Source organism: Poecile atricapillus, chromosome 15 (genome assembly GCF_030490865.1).
Source record: "Poecile atricapillus isolate bPoeAtr1 chromosome 15, bPoeAtr1.hap1, whole genome shotgun sequence".
Taxonomy (NCBI): Eukaryota; Metazoa; Chordata; class Aves; order Passeriformes; family Paridae; genus Poecile; species Poecile atricapillus.
In genome coordinates this window covers 8941622-8955314 of record NC_081263.1, presented here as the reverse complement: position 1 = coordinate 8955314, position 13693 = coordinate 8941622, and the positions used below count along the sequence as shown (strand labels likewise).

Here is a 13693-nt window from a genome sequence, read left to right as displayed (position 1 = left end):
CCTGTTTCTTTAAGTGAAGTTGGTAAAAGCTCTGATTTAGTTAAAGCACTAGGATTTGGCTTTAATTTTATTTTTCACCAGAGTTAAAGCTAGAGGAGGAAAAAAAAAGTTGTTTATTGTCAGAACAGGTAGAGTCTAGGCAGGAGGAGCACAACATTCATCACCTACCTCCTCCTCCTCAGGCTGTTGGTGGCAGGGGCTGGTCTCTGTGCACTGTTGACCACCCTCCACACCTTCCTTCTGCTTGGTAAGGTGCAGGCTGAGTTGCTGTATTTTGGGAGATGCCTGGCAGTCTGGGATGTGCTTCCTTGGTGAAAGACAAGAGCAGCCAGGCTGGTGCACCTCACGCTGAAAATCTGGGCCAGACTGTACTGAAGCAGTAATGAACTGCCAGCCCTTCGTGCCTGACAGTAAAATGCCAGGAGATGCCTTGGAGAAGGTTCAGAAGCTCAAGAACAGACACTTCAGGCTTGGCTGATGTTTGGGAGCTTTTAAGCCTACTTGCAGCTCTTCTGTTCATGGGGTTCCAAAACTGCTGCAGATGATCAAGGGAAGAGTCCTGGATGGGAAGAAGTGTGAAAAGCTGGAGCCCAGGCCCCAGAACCACTCTGAGCTTCCTTTTGAGGCAAATTCATTCCTTCCCTGCCCTCAGGATGGGGATGGCTGAGCTGGGCATTGCTCAGCACCCTCACACCGACACATCCTCTGCCTCAGTGCCTTCCTGCCCTTCTTGTCTTTTGGATGCCACCCATGGATGGCGACCACACCAATAAATTCCATGGCCTGGGGTGTCCTGGTTTCTTCTGCCAAAGGTTGAGATGTGGGGCAGCCCTGTGGTGAAAGGGCATGGCAAGGTTAGCAGGGATGTTGAGCTCACTGAACACAGGGAATGCATAGGTAAAAAACTGAACAAATAGCTTTTAAAAATAATAATCTGTAATATTGGGCATCCAAATAAAGCCTGTGACAGAATTGAGTGCACTGGCTCTTCAGTACACCCTTTGAACATCTTTGTAATTATTATTTTTTGTCTGCAGAGCATTTCATTGTGGTCAGGAAAAATCCAAATCACATTTCCAGCCAACACTTTTATCATTATCCAAGCCAGTAAAGCACATATTAAATATTATGTATGTATATATTTTAGATTTATACTTAAATATTTGTAATTATATATTGGACTGAAATAGCTCTTGTTTTGTGGCTGGCTGTACCTGGTATCCAGTCAAGAAACCAGGCAGAAGTGTGGTCCTGCAGCTAATCAACACAAAGTCACTTCCAAATTTTACACTCTGATTCTGTCCTGAAAATATACGAGCTAAAAATGCACCAGTGAAGTTTGAAAAGTTCATATTTCTGAATATGAATTAATAAACACAGACCATTTCCTTCCCATATTTGACCAGTTGCAATAAACAGTAGTTTCTTAATCTAAAAATATTTTTAAAAATTTAGTACAGTAACTCGAGGGCCACCCACCAAATGGCTTTGTGGAAGTTGTCCCCGAGTTTTGTGTGATCTTTAATCTATGCTTGGTAATCCTTATAGAAAGGGAATAAACGGGAACAATAAATAATGCTTTTGGTGCATGGCTAACAGGAAGGTTAATTGGTCTGGGCAGGAGTTAATTCCCAGTAATTGCTGCTGGGAGAGCATTTCCCACTCAACCTGCAGGGAAAAACTTCTCAGCAGCTACCCCTGAAAGAACAACACATCGAGAATCAAATTAATTCAAATACACAGTTATGGGGGTGAGGAGGTTCTTTGGAAGCATGGAAGGTGTGAATTATGTGTTGTGGAAAAAAAGGGGAGTATTTCATCAAGGAGCTGCAAGTGCAGCCACCACAGCTGCTCAAGGAAGTCAGGCAATTAGACATAAACATGAGTAATTAAGACCGTTTTATGCCCAAGTACATTTACCCTTAATCACATGAATTATATATTTTTTCACATGTAATCTCATCCCCACTTCATCTGCTAATGGGCTCCTTAATCTGTATTCTAGGCAGAGTAGCTAGTTTACATCTTTGTGAACTCTGCTTATTTTTAAGTTCTTTGGATCATTATCACAGCCCTCTGCAACCTCATCATTTTCTCTGGAAGACATTTAGGAAGGAGAAGAGCAGAACCTCTCCCTTACTCTGCTCAGGGTGTGGGGATACAGAGCCTAAGGGTCTGTGGCTGGGGAGGGAGTTTGTCAGAGCCACAAATTCAACTCAGCTCCTCATGCTTGTCACAAGACCATTCTCTCCTGTACATCAAAGCCTGTCATTAGTCTGCTCTGCTGTGATCTAGCTGTGCCAAACAAGAAATGTAAATATTTTGTAGCAAGAGGCATTAATTTTTAGCATTAATAAAGTTTGCACCACTGAGAACTGAATTGGTTCTTTCTTATGCTTTGCCCCATATACCAAAATATTTTGATCTTTGGATGTAACCACCAAACACACTGCAAATTCCCTACAGCTCAGATCATACCCTTCCTATTCACTTGAGGAGAGTTGGGGGAAAATGTGTGACCTGCAGAGGTTTTCAGGCTGGATCCAGCCGGATTCAGTCTGTCTAAATTCCCTGGGGTTAATTTCCACACCTTTTTCTAAAATTCCTGGGGTTTCAGGATGGGGAAAGACCTTTCCCATTTATTTGGGCAGCCCCACAGGTGATGAGTTATCTCCCTTCTGTTTCCCAGCTCAGCATCTCCACTGCAGACAACACATCATCCCCTCACAGATCAGTCTTGTGAGGGGTCCAGGTTCTTCCTGCATCCATGGCAAGTCTGGGGCTGGCAGGAGGAGCATCCCTTCCTTCAGAGATAGGCAGCAAAGATCCAGGCCAGTGTGAGAGAAAGGCTGCAACGCCTCTGCCCCAGGCTGCATTTCAAAGGCATCACTGACACAAGGGAACAAAGCACCATATTATTTTTTTAATCTCTTTTCCTAAGCCAGCAGTGAATACAGAAGGCTGCGGAGCTCAAAGCACTGAGGTTGATGGACAGTGTCTCAGCAAAGGGCCAAAACTATCTTAACTTCAAGCTTAAGCTCCCATTAGGCAAAGAAAATACCGCCCAAATTATGCTTATGTAGCACCTCTCATGCAAACATCCCAGGACACTCCAGGATCAAACTCAAACACAATCAATCATGGAGATGTGAGCAGTGCTCAGCAAGGAAAACAGAGAGCAGGGGAGGCTCGGCAGGAATGAGCGGCACGGCTGCCATGAACACCTGGCTCCCCCAGGGAAGGGCTGGGGGCTGCGAGGGGCCCCGGGCAGGCAGGGATGGGGAAGCAGGTGCTGGCAGGCTGTGGGAATTGCTGGGAGGGAGGAGGATGAGCTGGGAAGACAGATGATCTCCCAGATCCAAAGGGGTTGTTGGCACTGGGGTAACTCATCCCCACTGAGTGTGTGGACATGGGCTGATGGCTCTGCCAGCCCCGGCGGGCCGGGTGCTTGGGTGGGCACCCACCAGCTGCTCCTGGTGTCCCTGGAGCACACCTTGCCCCTGGGGCTGACTGAGCTGAGAGAACCCACCTTACTCCAAAAGTGGGTCAGAGAAGAGCCATTGCTTGAATTTGGTAAAAAAAAGTGTGCAGTTTTCTCTTCTTCTCCTCACAGCATCCTTCCTTGGCCACAACACAGAGTGAACCCAGAAATCTCATAAAATAGATTCCTGTTTAGCACAGTCAAGAGGTTTAGTTTGACCGTTTGAGCTGAGATTTCAGTTCAAATGTCTTGGTCCTGTTCCACAGCAAACCTCCCAACCTTTGCCAATTTACTTTTAAGTGTCAGGACACTCCCTGGCTGGGGCATTCATGACGGCTGAACATCCTGCAGAGCTTTGCCAAAGGGCTGAAGAATTAAACTCCATTAAATCATCCTGTGATGGCTTTAAGGCATAATCAACTTTTCAGTAACAATCTTGCCACTTTCTAGCCTGTAATATTTTTAAGTGATCAGCAGGAATAATTTGTGAGCAGGGGTCTCGTGGCACTGAGGAGTGAGGCTGTGACCCCACTGCAGCATCATTTTCTCAGCATTGAGGCGACAGCAGATCACAATGCAGCACCTGAGCAAAATGCCACTGTCTTGCAAGAAGGTCTGAATTTCACCACAGCTAATTTTAAGCATGCCAATTAGGTGAACAGTTGCCCTGGGCTCCTGGAAAGAGCTGCTAAGGCTGTCTTTCCACTGACTATGTTGAAACTGGGGTGTCTGCTTCCTGATGAGGAGCCTCAGTTCTGCAGAAAGTATTCATACCATAGTCTTACATCAACAAGACAGACTTCTTTGCACTCAAAATGATTAGCAGATAATTAACAGAATCACCAAGACAAATATAATGTCTAAGCAACTTCATTATTTAAAATAATTAACAACTCCTTATGTCATTGCTCTTTGTCTAATTAATAGTTGATACCACATGAACTATGAGCAGGAAAGATTTCCCCCCAATCTGCTGCAGCTCATGAGTGAGGATGCCTTTTTCAGCTCTGTTGGATCCTATTTCAAATCTCTGCTCAGGGAGCTGGGATCTCCCCATTACCTGTCCAAATAAGTGTCCCAAGCTCCAGGTGACTGGCCATGAAGGGACAAGGCTTACCAACCACTCTTCAGCTCTACAAGTTGTTCTACAGCTCCTAAAGAATCTGTCCCTGCAGATTTTAGAGGCAAAATGGGATTTCTCAAAAAGAAGCAATTTGTTGGAGGCCTTGGTTAAAGTTAAATCAGAAAAAGAAATGACTCCCAAACCAGTTTTTGAAATCAAATAGTCTGAAAAATTTCAGCTTCAATCAGGCAGGGGTTTAGTGAGTCTAAGGAGGAAGTTAAGGCAAAAGCCACATCTGCTGTACCTGACAAATAAATTCAGTTTAGTATTGTTTATTCCTGTCACACCTTGACCAAGTATCCGTGAGAGTTTTTTAGGAGCCTTCTGCAATCCCATAGAAAAAACTTTAGTACTTGTTTATTAATGAAAGCTTTATCTGCTGGTTTAAAAGACCTAAAATCTTCTCTGATTCTTTATAGGGGTACAGCAGTCAGCTCCTCAGAAGGTCTGCTGGTCTTGGCTTGGTGCTCATGGCAGGGAATACATGGCCTGAAAGTAGAGCTTTCCCCTAAATCTGCAGAACACCTGGACCCAGTTGAGCTTTGCTCACTGCACTTGTGAGAATCCATGATTTACAGGGATAATCCTCAGACATTTCAAGCTGGGCTGAGGATAGACAACATTTCTAGCCCATACCATCAACTGCATTCATCTGGAACAGGTGCCAAGCTTACGAAATCCCCCTGCGTGTGGCAGACACCACAGCACGCTTCATTAGCAGCCAGCCGAGCAGCTCCCACCTCCAGCGCCGGCACTGCAAACAGTCTGCACATCACAGGCCCAAACCTGGGAAGCAGAGGAGGCAAGGTTTCAAAGGCAGAGGGGATTTAGGCAGACAATGGGGGACTCTGTGAAACCTGCTCCCAGCCCCTCTCATCCTCACTCGTTTGAGTGAGTGCAGCTGCCTGTCGTTTCTAATTCGGGGTGCAATGCTGGGGCTGGGAGTGCTGGACATGGCCGTGGCAGTCTTATTAAAAACAACAGCTAATAAATTGCCAAATGCCATTTACCCTGGATAACCTCCTTAGCCAAAACCCTCCATTTCTGCTGGGGATGCTTTGATGTGTTGTTCTGCTCTCTCAGCCCAGATGTTGTCATAGATTTGCTGACGATGACAGCGAAACAGCTTTGAAATGCTCTGGCAAGAAATACTTTCCCATCCTGTCTCAGATAGGGTCTGCTTCTCCCCCCCCACACCACTCTCACATTTTTCTTACTGAGGTCACTGGGATGAATAAAGGCTCTTTGTTCATTGAGCCATTTCTCTTCTTGCTGATGCTTTTTTATATTTTAAAAGCTAAGCTGACATGACAGCAGCAGCTGTTCAATAGATGAAATAGGTCTCAAATACCACAGCGACGGCCAGTGTTTGGACACCACTTTCAGCATAAACATGGGTAGTCAAAAGGCTTGGGAGCCTTAAAAGCTCTAGAAATATTTTCTCCCTCCCTCATAAACCCTAGGAAAAATTAAAATAATTGTACTGGTTGAGAAAATTCTCAGATTTTCTCATTAATATCACAATAAGACCCTCTTTTCATATGTACTGCTCTGGCTGCTGGCTGAATGGTACCCTACTTAAAAGTAGTGCTTGCTCTTTTATCAGGCAAGAGAAAACAGCCTCAAGTTGCACCAGGGGAGGTTTAGATTGAGGATTAGGGAAGGTTTCTTTACCAAGAGTGTTACAAGCACTGGCAGAGGGTGCCCAAGACAGTGGAGGGGTCACAGTCCCTGGAAGGATTTAAAAGATGTGCAAATGTGGCACCTGGGGACATGGTTTTGTGAAGGGCAAACGCTCTCAGGCACATGGTGTGACTCTCGGGGCTTTGCTGTGCAGGGCTAAGAGCTGAACTCAGTGATCCTTATGGATCCTTCCAACTCAGAATGTTCTGTGTTTCTGAGATTCCACAGCACATGCTGCCTCCCAGGAGGCCTTGGAGCATCTCTTCAGATGCTCTGCTCTGGGAGCACCGTGCACATCCAGGGAGAGACACAAAAGCCCATCTGTGTTCTCATTTTGACAGGGGAGGGTGGGAAATGGATGTTTCAGAGCATGGCTTTATTCCTGTGGCATGGACACACCACAGGGTGCTGTAGGTGGATCCATGTGGATAGATTTGTATGGATGGCTCTGTGTGGATGGCTCCTGTGGATAAATGCCTATGGATGGATCCCTGTGGATAGATCCCTATGGATGGATCCCAGTGGAGATATTCCTGTGGATAGATCTGTGTGGATAGATCTGTGTGGATAGATCCCTGTGGACAGATCCCTGTGGATATATCCCTGTGGATATATCCCTGTGGATATACCCCTGTGGATATACCCCTGTGGATGGATCCCTGTGGACATATCCCTGTGGACGGCTCCCTGTGGGTGGATCACTGTGGATGGCTCCCTGTGGATATATCCCTGTGGATGGATCCCTGTGGATGGCTCCCTGTGGATAGATCCCTGTGGATATATCCCTGTGGATGGCTCTCTGTGAATGGATCCCTGTGGATAGATCCCTGTGGATGGATCCCTGTGGACGGATCCCTGTGGATGGCTCCCTGTGGATATATCTCTGTGGATAGATCCCTGTGGATATATCCCTGTGGATGGCTCCCTGTGGATATATCCCTGTGGATATAACCCTGTGGATATATCCCTGTGGATGGATCCCTGTGGATGGCTCCCTGTGGATATAACCCTGTGGATATATCCCTGTGGATAGATCCCTGTGGATAGATCCCTGTGGATAGATCCCTGTGGATAGATCCCTGTGGATGGCTCCCTGTGGATATATCTCTGTGGATAGATCCCTGTGGATATATCCCTGTGGGTGGCTCCCTGTGGATAGATCCCTGTGGATATATCCCTGTGGATGGCTCCCTGTGGATAGATCCCTGTGGATGGCTCCCTGTGGATGGATCCCTGTGGATGGATCCCTGTGGATATATCCCTGTGGATGGCTCCCTGTGGATGGCTCCCTGTGGATATATCCCTGTGGATGGCTCCCTGTGGATGGCTCCCTGTGGATAGATCCCTGTGGATATATCCCTGTGGATGGCTCCCTGCGCACGGCCCCGCGGCGCAGCGGGCGCGCTCCCGCGGGCGCCCAGCAGAGGGCGCGGGGCCGCGCTGAGGGGCGGTGCGGGCGGTGGCCGCGCGGGGGCGCGCGCGGGGCGGGGCGCGCGCGGGGCGGGGCGGGCGCTGCGGCGGCGGCGGCGGCGGCGGCCATGGAGCGGCTGGAGCGGAGCGGGCGCTGGCTGCGGGCCGCGCTGGCCCGCGGGAGGCTGCGCCGCCGCCTCCCCGCGCTGCTGCTCGCCATCGCCGTGCTCGGCTCCGCGCTCAAGGACAGCGACCTGGTGCCCGACACGCCGCTGCAGAACAAGCGGAACCCGCTCAACGTGTGAGGAGGGGCGCGGGGGTCGCGGGGGTCGCGGGAGGGACGGGCCGGGCCCGCTGCGCGGCTCTGAGGGCCGGGGGGCCGGGCCGGCCCCGCTGGGCCTGGGCTTGGTGCTTCGGGGGATGGGATTGCCTCTTCCTGACTCAAAGGTTTCAGAATATCGCTACTTTCTGGCTCGGTCTTTATTGGAAGAGGGAGGAAGGAAGTTTTCTTTTTTTTCTTAACCTCGCCGATAATTCCTCGTAGTTGAGTAAACTGATTTCACTTTCTCTAGTAGGACTGACAGGAACCGAGGGCATGGCCTGAAGCTGCGTCAGGGGACGGTTAGGCTGGATTTTAAGAAAATATTTCTTCATCGAGAGGATAGCTGAGCACTAGAACAGGCTCCCCAGAACAGTGGTGACAGAACCAAGGCTGACAGAGCTCAGCATTTTGACATTTTGACAGCATTTTGACAATACTCCCAGGCACATGGTGTGATTCTTGGGCTGTCCTGTGCAGGGCCAGGAGTTGGACTCCATGATCCTTGTGGGTCCCTTCCAGCTCAGCAGATTCTGTGATAGTTACTGAGCTGATCTAAAACCCAGCTAACTGAAGGAAATAAGTCTTTTAGCGTCTTTCTTAAAAGCAGAGTGGTTGCCATCCTTTTCTAGCACCTGGGCAGTGATCTAACTGGCTTAGTCATTCTGTGAAACTAGTTTGAGCATTTTGAAGGCAGCAATGAGCTGGGCCAGAGGACCTGTGTCCTGCTAGAGGTCTGAAACTAAAATATCTGTTTTCCTCTGTAACTTGGGGAACTTTGGACTTTACTGATTCAAATTTGTCATTTAATGACATGGGAAAGGAGCTGCTTTTAGTGTGGCTGAAAGAGCATTTACAGGAAACACTAAGAAATTGATATTACAGTAAAAGCATAGTTCAGTTCTCCCTTTTAAACAGAGGAAGGTAATCTGTACTGACAGTTCTTGAAGCAAGTATTTTTTCCTTGCAAATTGCTTTCCTCCTGTGTTGTCAGCAGTAACCTTGGTATCCTTTTTTGCTTTTGAATAAAATGGGGAGTTTATTTTCAATTACTGTTTCATGGTAGTAGCTGTAGTTGCCACACAGACATCTTCTGTAAAAGAAGAAAAACCAACTTCTGTAAAATTAAAGAGTGAAGGAGGTACTGCTGAAAATCCTGGGCAAGGCCCTGACAGGTTTGTTAGGGTCATAAGGAAGATGCAGAGCTCTAGACTGGTTTGGCTTTGCCTTTGATGCTCAGGTGAGGATTAAATGATGACTGTGTGTGTCTGTCATGGCTCAGCCACAGAGTAGAATTCAGCTGTCTGTTTTCAAACTGGACTCTGGGTAACAAAGAGGCTGCACAATTCCCCTCTCCCATCAGCTGATAGGAAGCAAGCTCCATTGGAAGGTGCTGATGGGAGAAGCAAGATCCTGGACTGTGGTCACTTTAACTCATTAATAAATTCACTTACATGTGCTCCAGTTTAAGATTTGAAAAGAGAACAAGTTACACAATGCTTCTGTTAAACAAGATATCAACATATCATCATCTGGGTTTCAAGATTTTATGGGTATCACAGCAAAAGTTTTCAGGGCAGAGAGTGAATTTAGAGATGCAAGGATTTGTGTTTGCTAAAAGAAGGCTCTCATCAATTGAAAGGACAGTAAAGGAACAGACCCATAGTGCTGCTTCATTTATTTAGAAGGACATGAGAGGAAAAGCTTCACAGGCTGATGAGAGGAAAGAGCCAGCCCTTCTGGCTGTCTTAAGAGATTGAGTTTGTGAAAGGCTTTGTAAGGAGGGATAATTGAGATGGTGGAAGAGTCAGAGAAGGGGTTACTGTGGTCAGGGCGGCAAGCTAAAAATACATTCTTTGCAGCTGCATTTTGAGTAGGGCAGAGTTGAGCTGGCTTGTAGGGTAAAAAAAGCGATTGCAAAACTGAACTGCAAGTCTGCTGCAATGAATGAGGGCTCTGGGTCCAGTCAACGCTGCCTTGGGAACAGTACCTGCCTGAGGAAGTGTTCAGGTTTTGGGCTTGAGGGAAGTACAGGGGAGGGTTAAGATTGTAGCTAAGCTGTATTTTGAGGAGAGGGCACAAGTCTCTAATTTAGATGTTTCTGAACACTGACCTTGAGCACTTACTCCCCTGCTTGCCCCACTGCTGTGGCATTTCACCCGTGCTCGTGCTTCCTTTGCCTTTCCTCTGGCAGATACTTCGTGAAGGTGGCCTGGGCTTGGACGCTGTGGCTGCTGCTGCCCTTCATCACCCTCACCACGTACGAGTTGGCCCGGAGCAAGTTCCTGTACGGCCGCACCAAGAGCGCGCTGCTGGTGCTGCGGCGCCTGGGCGCGCTGCTGGTGGGCACGGCCGTGTGGTACCTGTGCACTGAGCTCTTCATCTACGTGGAGAACCTCACTGGGGAGTGCTCCCTGCAGGGCAAGCCTGGCCAGCCCCCCCGGCTCTACGCCTCCAAGCGGGAGTGCCACCAGGACAGCGGCGTCTGGAACGGCTTCGACATCTCAGGGCACTGCTTCCTGCTCTCCTACTGTGCCATGATGATCCTGGAGGAGGTGGCTGTGCTGGAAGCACTGTCCATAGACCACAGCTCCAAGCTGCGTGTGGTGATCAACGTCCTGTTTGTTTCCCTGTGTTTCCTCACCGTCATCTGGGTGTTCATGTTCCTCTGTACTGCCCTGTATTTCCATGACTTCAGCCAAAAGCTTCTCGGTGTGTTGATAGGTCTGTCAGCCTGGTATGGGACATACAGGTTTTGGTATTTAAAGCCCTTTTCTCCTGGACTACCTCTTCCAAATATACCTTTGAGTTCAAAGAAATACAGCTATAGCAGATAAAATAAGGTTTGAAATGTTTTGGATTTTGCTTTCAGTACTGGAGTAGTTGAATGTAGGAATGGTTACTGTATTTCCACTGTAAGGAACTAGGTGATGGGTTGGAGGAAACCAAATCTGTACTGGCCATTGGCTGGCAGGTGGTAATGAGGTTCTTCCCTGGGAGAAGAATAAAAATTGGTATTGGAAGAGGTCTGCTCTTGTTTAGGAGCTGACAACTGGGATTGTCAGCAGAGAAATCAGAAGCTGAATCTGTTTCTCTTACTAATAAAGGGAGAAGCAGACCCAAGGCTAAAAGAGGCCTTTGATCTTGAGGAGTGTGATTTATCTCAGTTAATTCTCCCTCTTCCTTATCGAATTATGTCAAGATATTGTGGATGATCCAAACCTCATGCTTTTTTTATTGTTCCTATTTGTATGGCCTTATGGGAAAGCTCTAATAATCACAGTGCTGCTAAGCATTGCAAAAATACCAATTCTTGTGAAAGCAGTTCTGTTGTGAAACTGGAATATCTCATGTTCTCAAGTATTAAAAACACTAACTTGCCAGAAATGCCTCATAGCTACCTGCACCTTCTGCAACAGAGAGTAAATCTGAAATGCAATGTCTTAAGCACACTGTGACTAAATTCATGCCTGCCTCCGAAAAGGAAACTCTTGAAAAACAAGCCTTAAATTTCTCCTTAGGTGAAATAGATGTAATAATATTTCGTCATTTTATTCTTAACACTAAAAAACCCAAACTCCTTTCTGTTTTGTTAAAAAGTCTAGTATGAGGATTGAGGTTTTAATTTTTAAAAAATCTAATCCATTGCACACTTTGCAACAACAAATTCCTTGGGTTTATTCTTTCTTCTAGAACAACAGTGGAATTCTGGTGTTCTGAATGAGCTAGCTTATCCTGCTATTTCCTAAATAGTCTGCTTGATAATGAGTGAAATGCATTGTTTATCCTGGGAGCTGCAAAGCAGAGTGTGCTTGAAGCAATATTTATTCTTGCAATACCAATAAGCTATTTAATTTTGATTGCACATAAAGCTGTGGCCACTTTTGATGTGGCTGGAAACCCACTACTGAATAAAACACTGCTATTAGATAATGAATAGGGGTGAGGTGGGTTTGCTCATCATATCAGATGTTTAGCATAGTTTTTATCTCAAAAAGCTTTTTATGATTTCATAAAGGCTCATTCATGATGCAGTTGCATGAAGTGTGTTTGACAGTAGTGACAGGACAGCCTGGAAGGTCTGTGGGTCACCTCCACTGACCCCACAGTGAGGTCACTTGGACTGCAAGGTGACTTTTTCTGGATACAGGGTATGGTGCTCCATCGGTTAATCTTGGCACATTTTGCCATCTCAACCTCTCTCTTCCAGCAAGAGAGTGGAAGCATTTGCAGTTCCTCCAGCAGTGTTAGTTCCATGCTGTGGCCTGCTTCTGAGGAGAGCTAAATTCACTGGAATTCCCACTGAATTCGGTGGCTAGTGGGAGTTGTGTGTCCTTAGAAAGAACAATTCACCTCTCAGAAAGAAGCTGTCCAGGGGGTTATGTATTTTCTGTCAAGCTCCTCTTGGTTTTGTATTAAATTGCCTTTTAAGCTGACTCTTTGAAAATTGCACTGAGTAACTCATATTGGGTTTAACTAAATTTGTTTAAACAATGCAAATTTATTTGCAGATACTCTTTTGATGTAATTTAAGCCTGCTCCCAAAAGAGCTAAGCTAGACCGCAAGCCACTTTCACCATGAAAAAAGATTATATACCCAGAAGGTTTTATGATTAATTTCATTAAGTTCCTATTTTAGGTTATCTTTATGTAACTTTGCTGTATAGACAAGCCCTTGGAACAGGAAATGCTGTTTACTTAAACCAACTGACTTGCTGAAATAACGTTCATTTTCACAAATGTTTTGTGCAATCACTGTGGATATTTCTATCCACTTTAACCAGTGTCATGCAGATTATTTTTTTAATGGTTATAATGTAGGATATGGTTATTCTCTTATTTAAACAATGAAAGAAATACATTTGAAAACTTTATCGGTGTTTGTGTCTTTGAGAATCTGTTCCTGATATCTGTGAATATGCCATTGTTGCTCTTCACTTCCTTGGATGACCCAGATCCTTGGAGTTTGTGTGACTACTGAGATGTGTGATCAGACTGGCACTGAAAGTCCTGCACTGCTTGAAAGGGTTAACAGATCATGGGTTCTCAGAAGTGCAGGGTTTTAAAAAGAAACAAAACAAAAGCCACGGCTAAAGCAAATTTCCCAACATGTGCCTGTTACACCAAGCAGTTCATTTTGTGGGCATGGGTTTGTTGTTGCAGAGGGAAAGCCTAATCCATTGAAATGTTTGGGAGAACTCCCATGGGCTGCAATACTGCTCGGGAGTTTGGAAATCTTGGGGTCTTTCTCAGTTACCCAGTCCTCTGCCTTGGGCCAGCTCCTGGCTCAGAAGGTTCCCTTGTGCTCCAGACCTTTATTTGTGCTTTTTGACTCTGCTCCAGAGTAGGAATCTGCTTCCTTCTGCTTCATCTGGAATCTTAAGGTTGCAAATTTCTTGTTCACATATTTGCCATCACATTTGTCTGACTTCCCTTTCCCTCCCAAATTTTATCATTAAAATAAAAATTGTAGCCTCTCCACAGCAGATTTGCAGCCAGAGAGAAACAGTGCTGGGAGCAGCTGGATTTGGTATCCTGTGCCAAAGGCACAAATCAGCTATCAACAGGTATTACTGGTTTCTTTCAAGTGTTGGGGTGGGGTTTTTTTTTTGGCTTTTTGTGCATTAAAGTATTCCTGTTCTCACAGAGCTATCTTTCTGTCTGTCGAATCACCTAG

The 13693-nt window shown here is 46.3% G+C and overlaps 1 protein-coding gene across 1 annotated transcript; it reads left to right on the top strand.

The window, feature by feature from the left end:
- The first annotated feature begins 7785 nt into the window (after positions 1 to 7785).
- FITM2 (fat storage inducing transmembrane protein 2) lies at positions 7786 to 12890 on the top strand. The gene is made up of 2 exons (XM_058850516.1): positions 7786 to 7998; positions 10211 to 12890. Exons 1-2 carry the CDS (start codon positions 7826 to 7828, stop codon positions 10851 to 10853), a joined length of 816 nt encoding a protein of 271 aa, XP_058706499.1. The 5' UTR covers positions 7786 to 7825; the 3' UTR covers positions 10854 to 12890.
- Positions 12891 to 13693: the final 803 nt, after the last annotated feature.